This window comes from Squalius cephalus (genome assembly GCF_949319135.1).
Source record: "Squalius cephalus genome assembly, chromosome: 20".
NCBI classification, from domain to species: Eukaryota; Metazoa; Chordata; class Actinopteri; order Cypriniformes; family Leuciscidae; genus Squalius; species Squalius cephalus.
The window spans coordinates 17,939,261-17,954,329 of NC_137141.1; the positions used below are offsets into that span (position 1 = coordinate 17,939,261).

At 35.9% G+C, this 15,069-nt stretch overlaps 2 protein-coding genes across 4 annotated transcripts; both read left to right on the top strand.

Annotated features, from left to right (window-relative positions):
- The first annotated feature begins 2,551 nt into the window (after positions 1-2,551).
- LOC307147718 (sterile alpha motif domain containing 8) lies at positions 2,552-11,523 on the top strand. 3 transcript variants are annotated; one of them, XM_079852644.1, is made up of 6 exons: positions 2,552-2,637; positions 7,047-7,623; positions 8,146-8,241; positions 8,638-8,755; positions 10,141-10,291; positions 10,435-11,523. In XM_079852644.1, the coding sequence occupies exons 2-6, from the start codon at positions 7,049-7,051 to the stop codon at positions 10,737-10,739; spliced, it is 1,245 nt and encodes a 414-aa protein (XP_079708770.1). In that variant the 5' UTR covers positions 2,552-2,637; positions 7,047-7,048; the 3' UTR covers positions 10,740-11,523. The 3 variants fall into 3 exon arrangements, with proteins under 3 accessions (XP_079708770.1, XP_079708772.1, XP_079708771.1); XM_079852646.1 differs by having other exon boundaries at positions 8,656-8,755; XM_079852645.1 differs by having other exon boundaries at positions 2,608-2,689.
- Positions 11,524-12,184: 661 nt separating this feature from the next.
- msmb (microseminoprotein beta) lies at positions 12,185-14,362 on the top strand (the record flags this gene model as incomplete). Its single annotated transcript, XM_079854127.1, has 4 exons — positions 12,185-12,193; positions 13,015-13,135; positions 14,024-14,126; positions 14,248-14,362. The coding sequence occupies 4 exons, from the start codon at positions 12,185-12,187 to the stop codon at positions 14,360-14,362; spliced, it is 348 nt and encodes a 115-aa protein (XP_079710253.1).
- Between the last annotated feature and the right edge of the window lie 707 nt (positions 14,363-15,069).

The following is a 15,069-nucleotide window of genomic DNA, read 5'->3' on the forward strand; positions in this document are numbered from 1 at the left end:
TCAGTAGGGTATGCACACTGTGCGTATGTGCGTTTCTGACCAACAGATGAATACTTTTGGGGACAACATCATTGACAATGTCTTGCTAGAATCATTCTAGAAGAGAAAACAGGGGTCTCCAGATGTATTTTTAAACCTGAACACTTGACACACTTAAAATGCAGTTCACATAGCGCCAAACGCTGAAAAACAAACGTCATGCTATGACCAATGACGTCAGTCTGACTCAACAATTAATATTTTAGACTGAATGCACAAGCATGACTGAACTTTGCAAAATGAATTGATGTGTACTGCGAAAGTCTTATGTTCAGTTATATGGAAGTACAACAAACAATATATCTAAACTAATCCAAAGTGTCTTGTAATTATCTTCATTCTGAGGCTTTTCTCAGTGATAAATTTGATTATACTTTTAACTGATTGGCAGCCCTAAATTAACATATAAAACAATTGTGGATAACTTGAAACTTGCAATGATCTGCACCAAACAATTTATATAACACACACTAAAAACAACAGAGCTCATATTTGTTCTCATTCTTTCCAATCACCCCGAGCAGGAATTTGCACTGGCCTACATATCACATCCACACACACATTATTATGTCTTACTCTGTGTTCATAATGTTACATGTAACTGTGGAATAGTCAACAGATTATCTCTCTTTCTGATGAACAAGCACAATAATATTGGGAATTAAAGGCATGTATAATATCCCCAGGCCTTAATTTGAGGTAATAACTGCATCAATAATGCTATTTCACTGTGTAATTGTATTATCTTGCAGATGTAACCTGCATCCCTTTGACATCAGCAGTCCAGGGGATCTTAGCAAGGATATTTCTGTGCAAATTGATTCCAGCTGATGAAAAGATGTGCTCCCCATAATGTAATGGTAAAGCAGCTTATCCTGAAAAAACACTTTTCATTAGACATGCAGGACAACTACTGCTGGGTCATCTTTCAGAATAATGGTAGGTGTGTAACAATAACCAGTAAGGTTCAGGACAATTAAACTAAGCTAAAAACAGATAGAAATCATTATCAGACAATCTAACAACTACTGCAAACACACAAGAAAGCTGCTAATGTTGAATGTAGGTTAACTGCCCTCAAACCAACATGCACAGAAGTGTTTCAGACCATTCACCTTTAATTTGACTAAATATACCACTGAATATAGCCTTACTAACCCTAAGTCAACTGCAAAATCTAAGTACAACAGCACAACCTAGTGTACAAAGACCAACTCTGTATACTCTCAACTCAGGTTCAAACTCATGTGTATAAAAAGACGAAGGTAAAACAATATGTAGATTGCTTTACACTCTTAAAAATAAAAAAATATTCTATATGGTTCCATGAAAAACATCAATGGAACCTTCCATTGCACAAAAGGTTTTTTAAGGCATCACTGCGAGAGAAAAAAAAAACCTTTGAAACCTTTTATTCTTATGAGTGTAGAATAATTTATATTTTTCTGTTATTTCTAAATCTGTTTAGTACATGCCATGGAAGGTAAATTATAATCAGATTAGCCATTACCAGAACAATAAGAAAACTGTACAGAAATTACAGAGTAGTTTAGGAAATTATCATCATTGAGATCATATTGGCATTTAAACTTTCTAGATCTTGTAGCACTGAACAACAAAGATATTTTAATATTTCCAGAAAGTTGTGTATGCTTTATTGACAAAGGCTGTGCACAGTAGAACTGAGCTGTCATTAACAAAAGTGGTTCAAACGTGTAATGTAATAATATTATTCACCTTCCCAAATTGAGGTCACAATGTGAAGTCTCACCACTTAATCAAATCACACACTTGCTGTTCCAGAGGATTCCTGACCAGTGAGTAACTGTTGTTGTGGTGACCACAGCACAGCGCTTCACACTCCACGACTAAAGCCACCAGAACTAAATACGTGATGAGAATTATACTGCTGAGTTGCATCTGTTGAGTACAGTTTGGAAATATGCAGTGTTCCATATGAATTCAACATTAATGTACTATAATGTACAGTAGGAAATATGGACCGCCTAACTGGTAAATACTTATGTAACCTGGCATGAAACATTAGAATAATGTTTAAACTTAATATATTATTCTGGTCTAATACTAAATAATAAATATGTATTTGTTTGTTTGTTTTTATTGTTGGTTGTGAGATACAACTCTTAATCGTTGAATTAAAAAAAAAAATATATATATATATATATATATTTTTTTAGTAGGCTATGGGCATCTATATTTATGACTAAGCACTCAATATACCCATCATAGTTGCCTACAAACTTCCAGAAAACGCAACAAAAAAAATGTATAGCTTACGCATTTCCTTAAACCTAAATATCAGTACTTAGCGCATTTCCAGTACATTACATTCAGGTACAGCGTGTAAAACAAGATAATTAATGATAAGAAAGGTCCATAGGAATGAGGGTGCTGCCGGTATCGATACTCACAGAAGTTGAACAAGTTCTAGCCTAGAACAATTCCATATTTGGAGTTCCGTAGCCACCCCCAAGGGGCGTGTCATGTGTGACGACGATTCCTGTTTACATGCTTTTGGGCGTCACTGGCAGCATGGTGACTCAGAAACAGAAGGCTGATGTGGCTCCGTATTGCAAGGTGAGGATTTTTTAACAACTGGATAATTTAAATAATCACAAGGATAAACAGGGTAAGACAGACGCATAGCTCATATGACAAGCAATTCCCATCCATACACCACACTCTTCCACTGTGACAGAGAACCAAAGTCAGATTTGTCAGTGCTTTTTTCCCTCATTTGTAGAATCGTTTGAGCGTCAATGCTTTACTCTATCAATGGGATTATTTGCTATTCCTTTCTGTTTCCACATGGATATCATTTACTCACCTTAATGTTGTTTGAAACTTGTTGTATGATGTTCTTTCTCGCGTGAAACGCAAAGGAGATGTTAAGAGGAACCGACAGCCGCAGTCACCATTCAGTTTCGTAGCTTTTTCCATACAATTGAATGGTGACTCAGAAGACTGTCATTTTGTCTGACATCTCCTTTTGTGTTCATTCATTGTTTGGTGAAGTGTCCATTTTAGAACAATTTAATGTTATTTATTTTTAAAGGTTATGGTCCTTGGTCGTGCCTCTGGGACAGCACAGGTTTAGTTTCATAGGATCTGTGATTACTGTCAAAGTCAAGATAGACTCACGCGCCCCCGGTACACCGGACACCGAGCCACAGCTCGGAAACTGGAATCACTGGGTGGCCAGTGGCCACGCTCCAAACGCTACTTTGATCAAGTTTAATTGGCTTTTCAATTTTGAAGATATTAAATGTCTATAGGCTAAGTGACTTAAATGACGCCACTCATGAGGTTCGTGGTCTCTGAGGCGCAATCCTGTTTGTCTTTTGGCGCCTCTAGCGTCCGTAGTTATAGTGCAACAACTTTCAAGATTTTTTGGGGGGGGGGGGAATGATAAAACAAAGTTTCTGTTTGCATTTTAAACTGTATTAAAGTAGTCTCCATGAATGCTACCCACTTGTTGGCTGCCTTTCCTTCGCTATCTAACTCAAATGACTCATTAAAAAGGTTTTGTTTTTTTTGTTTTTTTGTTTTTTTTTGTACTTTTTAATTTTTGTTGGCCTAATTTATATTGTTCTGCAAAACTAATCTGAAAAGGCGTATGTCATGAATATTAAATAGGTTGTCCAGAAATCATTTAACTTATTTTTTTAAGTTTGTAGTTAGGTGCTCGAAATAAACTTTTGACATTTAATTCATTAACTTCATTCTGCTGCTGTCAGTTCCAGAATTTTGTATGTTCTAATCCACTTAGAATAATATTTTATTTTACTAAACCAAAATTGCTGATGTGCATCTGTGGACGTATATCAGATTAAACTCATCCAAATGCCTCTGGATTTGGTAACAAGAAGTTGTTTGTTCATGCAGTGTTGTGCAAGAGGATGAAGCTTCCCTGAATCAATAATTGCTCTTGGTACCGAGTGGCGGTATTCTTGTGTGTGTGTGTGTGTGTGTGTGTGTGTGTGTGTGTGTGTGTGTGTGTGTGTGTGTGTGTGTGTGTGTGTGTGTGTGTGTGTGTGTGTGTGTGTGTGTGTCATATGATTGTAATCATTTTGTTGTTAATTTTAAATGGACTGGGGCTATTTTAGTTGAGTATTATTTATTTAAGTCGCTCCACTGAATGTTGTGATGTTTTTACATCATTCTAGTTCCAGGACTGTCACATGTTACAGTCTGTCATTAAGGTTCAACAGATCAGTAATGTAGATAGTAGAAAATAAACATGTACAAACAGCACATACCTGTCAAACGCATTACATGCTGAACATGCTAAAGGGATAGTTCACCCAAAAATGCAAATTCTTTCATCATCATCTATAGCATGGCTAGAAATGTTAGCTTATTTTTAGCTCATCCTGTTGAGCCAGTAGGTCTAACAAAAAGCACTAATAAGGATCTGTGTGTGTAATGTAATTCAGCATGTTTAAGAAACATCGGTATTATCAGATCCTGTCTATCTGTGTACTGTACATATTGCAAGTCCTTTGGCCTGATGACAGGTGTAAACATTTGAACTCATTTGAATTAAGACATCATCTCCATAAGCTCAAGATCTTAAGTTCCCTGTACTTGTCTAAATGAGTATTTACTGAGATCATACAAGTGATGTGACTAGTTCACGAAGTTATTTAAGTCAGCGAGCACAGGTCATAAGGTCTGATAATTAATTCAGATTTAATTCAGCCTAGCACACTGATCAAATTTCAGACATTTATTGAACTGATTACATAGGTTACACACAGTCCCTGATAAGAAAGTGTCCCTTGTGTGTTTGTTAGAAACTCTGCACTTTAGCACTCAAGCTCCATAATAATCAGCAGAATTTTGCACTGAAGATTGCATGAATGTACTCGGATACAAGTAGTTCTGATTGTACACAGACCTTTGGATTCAGAGAGAGAAGTTAAAGATGTTGAGCTGTAGAGAGTGACTCAATGAGACCAGGGGTGTAAAAGGTGACTGTCTGCTTAGTCACCCAAAAAATATGTCATCATTTACTCTCCTGCATGTTGTTTAAAACCTGCATGACTGACTTTCTTCTGATGACGGTAAGAAAATAATGACAGAGGTTTCATTTTTCAGTGATCTATCCAGTGTAGTTAGGTTCGTTCTTGGCGTTTACAGATAGACGGATTGCAACAGAATTGAAAAGAAAGCAGGGAACATAAGACACTTCAAAATAAAAAGTGGAACTAGCTTAAAGGTAGGGTAGGTTATTTGTTCCAAAAAAAAAATGATTATGCTGGTTGAAAGTCTCTTCACATCCTGATAGCAATCACTAAGTTAAGTGGTCTAAATTTATTTATATGTATATAGATCGTCTGTGGAAGGCGTAGGACCATAAAATGTTCGTCTATTGCATTCAGTCCGACACGATGTCCTACCGGCCTGCACCCTGTTTGCATAGACATCACACGTCATCAGCACGTTTCATGCTATGCAGAGTTAGACAGATACAGTCACCGAGCACCGCAACCGAAACAGCAGCCACCTTTTACAGTTCCTCCTGAACCAAAACATCGAGCTTATGCTGCGTTCACGCCATAACTACTGTAATTCGAAAGAGATGGAAACCTGTGACATTATACTCAGAGCGGTGACTCGAATTTATGCATTTCAGTGGCAACACTATCAACGCCGAAATGAACCTGCAGCAGTCAGGTGGTACAGGTCAGTGCTCTTTAAGTTGTTTATGTGCAGGCCCGGAGTGGGTAATCGGGAGAATCAGGAGAATTCCCGGTGGGCCGCTTTACTTGTGGGCCGGTCGAGGAAAAAAAATTTTTTTTTCACATTTCAATGTCACGTTAGTTAGGCTACATTAGGCTACACACGTTCAGCATTCTGACAGCGCAGCCTCTGCATGGGTTGTACCATGTGAGGGAGTTCTCCCCTCCCCTCCTATAGAGTTGGTTGGGTCCATAGCCCGTCTTTTCCAAAACGTTTTCTCAGGTAGGCTACCGCGGCACCGCCGGTGCCTACCGATAGCTGGGCCGGCCCTACAGTAACGGTACGCGTCAGGGAGGATGGATGGGAGGAAGAGGCCAGGAGGTATGGAAGCTTTGTTTCCGCCACAAATTAAAACATTTTAAAAGATAATTGCGACTTTTTATCTCACAATTGCGAATTTACATCTCGCAATTCTGACTTTATTTCTCAGAATTGCGAGATGTAAAGTCAGAATTGCATGAAATAAAGTCGCAATTGCGTGTTATTAAGTCAGAATTGCGAGATATAAAGTCAGAATTGCGAGATATAGAGTCAGAATTGCGTGATATAAAGTCGCAATTGTGTGTTATAAAGTCAGAATTGCGAGATATAAAGTCAGAATTGTGTGAAATAAAGTCGCAATTGCTTCTTATAAAGTCAGAATTGCAAGATATAAAGTCAGAACTGTGTGAAATAAAGTCGCAATTGCTTATAAAGTCAGAACTGCAAGATATAGAGTCAGAATTGTGTGATATAAAGTCGCAATTGCGTGTTATAAACTCAGAATTGCGAAATATAAAGTCAGAATTGTGTGAAATAAAGTCGCAATTGCTTAAAGTCTAAGTGAATTATTATTTAACCTTTAGGCTACATTATTTGTTAACCCATGGTATTAATACAAACTACACAACAGTACGAGCTGAACTGTAGCTTCATTTATCCAATTTAGAAAAAGTGCTAATTTGGAATTCCACCATGGAAAAAGTGGCCCCACTCCGGCCCTGTTTATGTTCATTATTATTGTAATGTTATGTGCTTTGAGACATGAGGTAGTTTAACGCCATCTCTCGTGATGCTTGTGTTTGCTCCCTGCTCTTCGCGTTCATGTGTTTTGAAGGAGGCGTGGCTTTGGAGGCGCTCTGAAGGAAGGGAGGGATCTTATGCTTTCAAAGCTAGCTCGCTATTGCTAGCCTCTCCGAAAAATTGCCCACCCTACCTTTAATTTCCATGCAAAACTAAGAACATCATGTCTGTCTCTGCAGGTATGCCGGGCTCCAGGTACGTCGGTGTGGAGAGTTGGAGCAGTAAGCAGGTAGCTGGCTGGCTTAGAGAACAGGGGTTTCGTGAATATGTGGATCTCTTGTGCTCTAAGCACCGTTTGGATGGTGCCAGCCTGCTGTGTCTTACTGAGACTGACCTGCGGTCTCCTCCACTGGAGCTTAAGGTGCTGGGTGATATCAAGAGATTGATGCTGGCTGTGCGGAGGCTGCAGAGACAACACACTGTCCTCGTGCATTCAGGGTCAGAGGTCAGTGTGTTGTCTCCCATACACACTGGCGGAACAGACCGTGTCGTCTCTAATAGCTTCACAGAGCGAGGGTCAGGAGACCACCAACACTATAATGGGGCGGTCACTACAGTTGGTGGTGAACACAGTTACTCAAACGGGAAGCGTAAGCAGTATTGTGGTCGGTTTGACCCAGAGTACTGGAAGACCACCCTCAGCGCACTCTATGCCATGCTGGTGTGCGGAGTGACATCGTTTGTCATGGTGCTAGTGCATGAGAGGGTTCCTGACATGAGGACGTACCCGCCACTTCCAGACATATTTCTAGACAGGTGAGTTATATCTGGATGTATTTTTGGGATTAGTGTGTTATATTGCTTCACCAGTGTTAAGACAGATATATTTTAATTGCATTTGTTTAAACCTCATCTGCAAAAATTCATTTCTATTAGTCAGTTCATGGCAGTGAATCAATTTTTTTTTTAAATGTTTTAGTAAAATAATATGTTTAAAAATGAACATATGAAATGATATTTACATATGTAAATACAGTATATGTAATATAACTGTTACTATGCAATGATATAACTGTATAGAACTTAGTAAAGTACTGTATAAAAAAAATAAAAAAATAAAATATTCATTTCGTAGGGAAAAAAAAACGTCTGGAATCATGTCTACTAGATTTTTATTTTATTTTACATCTATTTTATTTTGAATGTGCTTAGCAACAGTGGTCAAAATGATGATTCCTCTGATCAAGAAAAAAAATTCTGAATTTATGCTCAGTATCTTGTTTTTCGAATGGTTTGAGTGTTAACATCAAGAATTATGACCCTTTATTTATGTGTCAGTGTTCCCAGAATTCCCTGGGCCTTCGCCATGGCTGAAGCATGTGCAGTGGTGCTGGGCTCCATATTAGTGCTGGTCCTGTTGATGCACAAACACAGGTAAACACACAGAAAATACAAACCAGCACTTAGAGACACTTTATAAAGTTTACTGTGGTCGCACAACTGTTGCACATTGTGTAATTATAATCTTCTCAGAGACAACACTGTTCTTTTGGTACTTATGAAAATACTTCATTACTATGACAATCTCATGTAGGCTAAATGTTATTTTCATGTTTGATAGAGGTAGTCATTAGACAGAGAGGCTTTTTCTAGATGTAATTTGATTATGTAGACTAAAATGTTTGGTTGATGCGTTTACAGTAACATTTAAGAGTTATTAAATAGTTTCATTGTGGTAAAACAGTGAATTTTATATTATTGTTATTTTGCATCTTACTGTATCAATTTCTATCTTACTGTAACTTCTGTTATTGTGTGTTTGTGTGATAGGTCCATTCTGTTTCGCAGACTGTGTAATTTGACGGGCACTGTATTTTTGCTCCGCTGTGTCACCATGTTTGTTACTTCACTGTCTGTACCTGGTCATCACCTACAGTGTTCAGGCAAGGTGAGAAACATGCATATGTAGGATTTATTTTTGAAGGTGCATTTGGGATGGGCAATGAAGTAAGACATTTTACTGTAGGTAGTCCCCGCAAAATGCATTGAAAACAAGACAAATGCCACACATTGTTAATCTTGTTTCTCTCTTTGGACAGAATTAGAGTTGAAATGTGTCATATTATATGTAATAAAACTTAAGGATAGACCATATAAATATAAAACGATAAGACTTTACAATAAAGTTAACATTAGTTAACTATATTAGGTAACATGAACTAAGAATTAACAATTCTTGTACAGCATTTATTAATCTTAATATTAATGACAACATTTAATTACTAATACATTTTAAAAATGTTTAAATACATTTTATTAACATTAGTTAATGCACTGTGAACCAACATGAAAAACTCTATTAATGAATGTTAATAATGTTAAATGTTGTAAATAAAACTATTTTTTTACTGTTAGATCATATTAGTTAATACAATAACTAATGTTAACAAATGAGACCTTATTGTAAAGAGTTACCTATAAATCATATATGGTAAGATTCTTTAACGTTTTTGGAAGTATTTGTATCAATTGTATTTCATGTACTGGTCATATTTACTTCTACATATCTCTTTACAAGAGTCTTCACAAATCAAACAATTAACGTTTTTGGAAGTATTTGTATATATCAGTTGTCTTTCATGTACTGGTCATATTTACTTTCTTCTACATATCTCTTTACAAGAGTCTTCACAAATCAAACAATGTACTATTGATTTGAAGAGTACAAAGACAAAGTCTTTTTGTTGTTACTTGAGCATAATATCAATACTGTATGTACAAACAATCTTTCTTGATTGCACCATCTTCCTTGATCCGGTGCTATTTTATTTTTTATTTTAGTTTCATTAATATTTTGAATTAGCTTGTTTTTTGTTTGTTTTTTATTTTAGTATAATTTTTAGTCATTTCGTTGTGTATTTTAGTATTTTGTTTCTTTTTTTTCCAGTTAATAATTATAATGCTTCAACTTAAACTTATTTCAGCTTATTGCAAAGGCAAAATTTCTAATTTTTGTTTAGATTTTGTTTAGAAGTTTTTCAGCTATTATTTAAATTTTACTTTATTTAAGCTTTATTTCAATTAACAGAAATGTTTGTAATAGTTTTAGTTTTACTTAACAAAAATAACTATATATATATATTATATATTAATTTTATAATTATGATATTTATTATTTTAATTTGTTTTTATATAAGTAAAAACAAAAATTACTTTCTCTTTCTCCCTCTATCTTTTTATTTCACTATTTATATCTCTCTTACACACTTCAGCTGACCATCATCCATCTGTGCAGTGTGTGTGGCCATTATCCTGCATATGTGTGTTTTGCAGATGTATGGTGATGCATGGACAAAAGTGCAACGTGCACTGGACATCTGGAGCGGGCTCGGCATGTCTTTAACTGGGGTTCATACATGTGGCGATTACATGTTCAGCGGACACACTGTTGTTCTCACCATGCTCAACTTTTTTGTCACCGAATGTGAGTGTACACAAACAGTGTAGAGAGTTTTACTCATTTTAAATAGATAGCACTTACATGTATCGTGCATTTATCAGCAGTATCTCAGTGGTGTGGTCAACGTCTTTTTGTGAATAATATTTTTTTTTTTTTTTTTTTTTTAGACACGCCACGTAACTGGAACTTCATCCACACCATGTCTTGGGTCCTAAACTTGTTTGGAATCTTCTTCATCTTAGCGGCTCATGAACATTACTCCATCGACGTCTTCATCGCGTTCTACATCACCACCAGACTGTTCCTGTACTACCACACGCTAGCAAACACACAGGCCTACCAGCACAGCCGCCGAGCACGTATCTGGTTCCCTCTCTTCTCTTTCTTTGAGTGCAACGTGACCGGACCGGTTCCAAACGAGTATAGCTGGCCTTTCTACAAACCCTCCTTCATGAGGATATTTCTAGAATAGGACACCTGTGTTTATGTCTAGCTCAGACTCCACAGTCTTCAAATTTTGAGTTTTGGGGGAATTATTTATTTTTTTATTTGATTTGTTTACTTTCTTGAAACCGCTATTTATAATTCTTTATTCTCTCTAAATCAGAACACCGTTTTGGTGACTTTAACTTATTATAATTTCTGCCTGTATACCAAACTAAAAAGCACATCTCGAAATGCTTTTTTCTTTGATACCTCATTATGCAGAATCATATTTTCCATTATCTGGTGAAGCAGGTTTGAGTTCTTATAATTGCAGATTTATGTTTCTCTAACCGTTGGACACATAGTATTTCAACTCCTGAACACGAACAGTATGTTTAACCGAGGAAAAGTGCTAATATACATTGTCTTTATTAAATAATCGTGCCTTGTGCTGCCTATGTTACGTCATCATGGGGCAAATTTAAGTCTTACAGCCACAGAGATATAATTCGTATACTTTTTGACACTGTTATTAAAATGTGACCATTGTATAGATAGTTTAAAATTTTTATGTGATTCTAGGAAATGTTTTGCCAATATCAGCATCAAAGACACATTCAGCACTTTTATATGGACTTAAAGGGAAGTACATTGTAAAAATAAAAAAAGGGAGGGTATGATTTGTATTTGTATGTTTGTGCATACAGTGTTTTTGAAATATAGTACTGTTTCTTTTTTGTTGTTTTATTTAAATGTAACTTGACTTCTGTCTTATCATTTGAGGTACCCAGAGGATGCTTACTGGAATAATAAAAGTTTACAGACTCACTAAACACTTTTATATATGCGTTCTTAATACACCAAACTAGCAGCATGACAAATGTCCAGTGTGTTGTATATTAGCTTAGTATGACAGTTTCTATTTATACAGTTAGGTGTGATATATAAAGTAGCTTAGAATATACAGCACTGTTTGACTAGAGATGAAATGATTTAACTGTCCAACATGTGTGATCTAGATTACAATTTTTTCAATCAGACAAGACTCACACCAACAAGTAAATTGAATCTAGTATACTACAAATTATATATTTACATTTTATTCATTTAGCTGACGCTTTTATCCAAAGCGACTTACAATTGCTATACATGTCAGAGGTCGCACGCCTCTGGAGCAACTAGGGGTTAAGTGTCTTGCTCAGGGACACATTGGTGTCTCACAGTGGATTCGAACCCGGGTCTCTCACACCAAAGGCATGTGTCTTATCCACTGCGCCATCACCACCACTGTCTTTTTAATTAAAGTGAACTAGAAGAGAATGCAATTTAATTTAAATATTTTGGTGCCAGGAATCATGCATGAAATAAACCATTTTGTTTAACAAGTAATGTCACCACTCACCATCAAGATTTCGATCACAAGGAAGTGTTAGAGGCTATAGAGAAAACAATGAACCTGTGAGCAACGAGACAACGTTGGCATAATTGTAGATGTTGATGGTAAATAAACCAAGAAAAATCACATATTAATGAATATGAATGATATATGATATTACAAATGTTAATTTATAGTTATTCATGTACATTTTAAATATGTTTTATATGAAAGGTTTTTCTTCTGTTTTTTCACTTGCTTATATTTTAATATTTAATATGATAATTACTTAAAGATCATAACAATGTTGCCTTGTTTAACTCAGTTCAGTCGGATCTGAAATTTGTACAATCAAAATGTAACTTCTTTTAAAAAAGAACTAAATATTTTTAAGTGTAGCCTATTGGCTGAACCCTGTATATTGATTCAGTAGAGGGAACATAAGGCTCTTTATTCTTTTTTCAGTTGTGATTAATGTCAACACATACAAAATGAAGTGACATGATCAAACATAGGCTCAAAGTATTAATTAATTGCTCTAGAGAAATGACCTTTCCTTCCCATCATGAGGGAAAACCAGTTCCTATTTATCAATGTATGACAAACTTGTCATTTTTTGATTTATCACAGCAATGGTACGATATAAAAAGTTGTGAGGGTTTCTATTCGGCCACTAACTGATCCCTCATCAGCACCTGCTTTGGCTGGATATTGCAAACATTTACAACATGGTACAGTATGATACAGCCTTTTAGAAATCTTTACTACAACCAAATACTACTTTTAGTATCTCTGTCTTATTTTACAATCGGGGAGTGTCTGTAATTCATAATTACTCAAAAATGAACATTGGCATTTCATTGGTGGAACATTAATTTTAATATTCTTTTTTCATCTCTCTTTTTTATTTGCATCATGTCTTTGCAACTTCTCCTCATCTTCTCAGGTGTGTTTGTTGAGAGTGTGCGTTCTCCTCTTCATGGTGGTCTACTGTAGTGCCGAGTGCTACATTCAGAAACCTCAAGTTGATTTGTTATCCCCCGAAGACATAATAAACCATCTGCAAGGTGACTAAAGTGTTCAAAGCAGGGCGCGGGAAGATGTTTCGGGGTGCTGGTCTTTTTATTTTATTTTCACCACTTTTGAATAAGAAACAATATCAAGTCTATAAAACTCCGCGAATCACAACAAGCGTATCGATGAGAACACTCGAAAACAGCATACAAACACCTGAACTTGACTGCACATCACTTTTTTGACATTATTGATAGGCCAACTGCTTTCAATCGTAAAGAAACGGATAAATTAAGCATTTAAATAAAAGGGTTATTGGGCTGTTGCCACTGTCATACAATAAAAGATCTAGCACAGCGACAGGCTACACACTGAGTAGCCTAGTACACACTACACACTGAGTAGTACACTGGGCTTGCCTTCAGGAGTATAGAGCGGCTGCCGACGTTTTTTTTTATTTTTTATTCTTGCACACACACTTTTCCTCTTCCTAACACTTTTTAAATTGCCCACTTAAAGTGTTTATTACAAATAAATTACTAAATGCTTAAAACGAATAAATGTAAATGAACAATAAATCGCGTTGCATTTACAATCCTGTGAAAACACTTCCCGTGCCCCTGGTTCAAAGCCTTTCCTTTCTGACATGTTTCTGCTATAAGTTATATTAAATATATAATTACTTTCTATGTTTAACATTTAAACAATATTTGACTTGATTCATATTTTATTGTATAAAAATATAAATGTATTTATAATTAATTTATACCAAAGGAGCATATAGTGCCATCTTATAAGGATAAGCCACAGCTGTTAAAGAGGGTAGCCTAATGTTTGTAATCTCTCCATCTAATGTGTCCTGTTTTAAATAATGGTTGTCAATCAAATAACAACATTTGCATATAGCTTTTCTATGGTCTTGTGCATGCTTGTTTATTTAGGTTGTGTCGACTCAGAGGGAGTAGCTCATGACTTCGACTCTGAGTGGCAGAATGACTGTTACAACTGTCTCTGTACACAGTTTGGCATTCGATGCTGTAACAAGTAAGTTTTACAGTAGATGGCCATGATATTTAGTCCTTTCATAACCCTTCTGTTTTCAGTAATAATAGTAAGCTTATACATGGTATTGTGTGTGTGTGTGTGTGTGTGTGTGTGTGTGTAGGATCCCAACAGCAATAGAACACCCTGATGAATGCGAGATGGTTGTTGACAGAACAACCTGCTCTTTCACCCTAGTACTTGTTTCAGACCACAGCAAACCATGCGAACTTGCCTAACACACCTGGAAGCAATTGCACATCTATGGAATAGGTCTCATATTGGATGAAAAGCCTTACAAATAAAATAAAGGCTTAACTGTATAATCTGATATAAAATAAAATGATTTATCTGGCTTTCTCTGGATTTGAATTGTGTGCAGTATTGTTCACCGATAGTCTTTTCATGCAAATTTGCAAGTATTATCTTCTCTGCTGGTTCTGAAGTGTCTCTAGCTTGAGTTCAGTAACATAACTGACTTTTTCCACTGGTTTTAGGTTGTTTGTGCTCCATTCACTACAATGTATTTTTCATGCTTTACATAAATATTTAGACCTGTATTTACGACATAGAGAACATATGATGTGCACGCTAAGCACAATAATTTATAGCCTTACTTAATTGTTTTTTAAAACTTTTATTTGACTTAGTTAATGTAAATGAAAACACTCAAAAAAAAATGTTTGCCTCTTGTTCGTTAATGAATTAAAATAAGCTAAAGTAACACGATTGTTTAATATTTTGTCACAACTTAATTTAATTGTGTTCAATCAACCTAATATATTTAAAACTGAAGTTTACTTAATTAATTTGTGTGAAAACTACATGAATCATTTTTGTTGACAACTAACTGGGCAGTGGATCTGTAGTTCCCAGCATGCTTTGCAAGTGACTGCAGAGGGTAAATTTAGGGATTAAAGTGTTATTTTATGTGTTTTTCTGTAAA

What these genes read in the sequence shown, in the direction of transcription:
- LOC307147718 (XM_079852644.1), top strand. Translation starts at nt 7,049, where the DNA reads ATGCCGGGCTCCAGGTACGTCGGTGTGGAGAGTTGGAGCAGTAAGCAG. An exon ending in CTGTTGATGCACAAACACAG is followed by an intron (nt 8,242 to 8,637) that starts GTAAACACACAG and finishes TTTGTGTGATAG; the next exon opens with GTCCATTCTGTTTCGCAGAC. An exon ending in ACCTACAGTGTTCAGGCAAG is followed by an intron (nt 8,756 to 10,140) that starts GTGAGAAACATG and finishes TGTGTTTTGCAG; the next exon opens with ATGTATGGTGATGCATGGAC.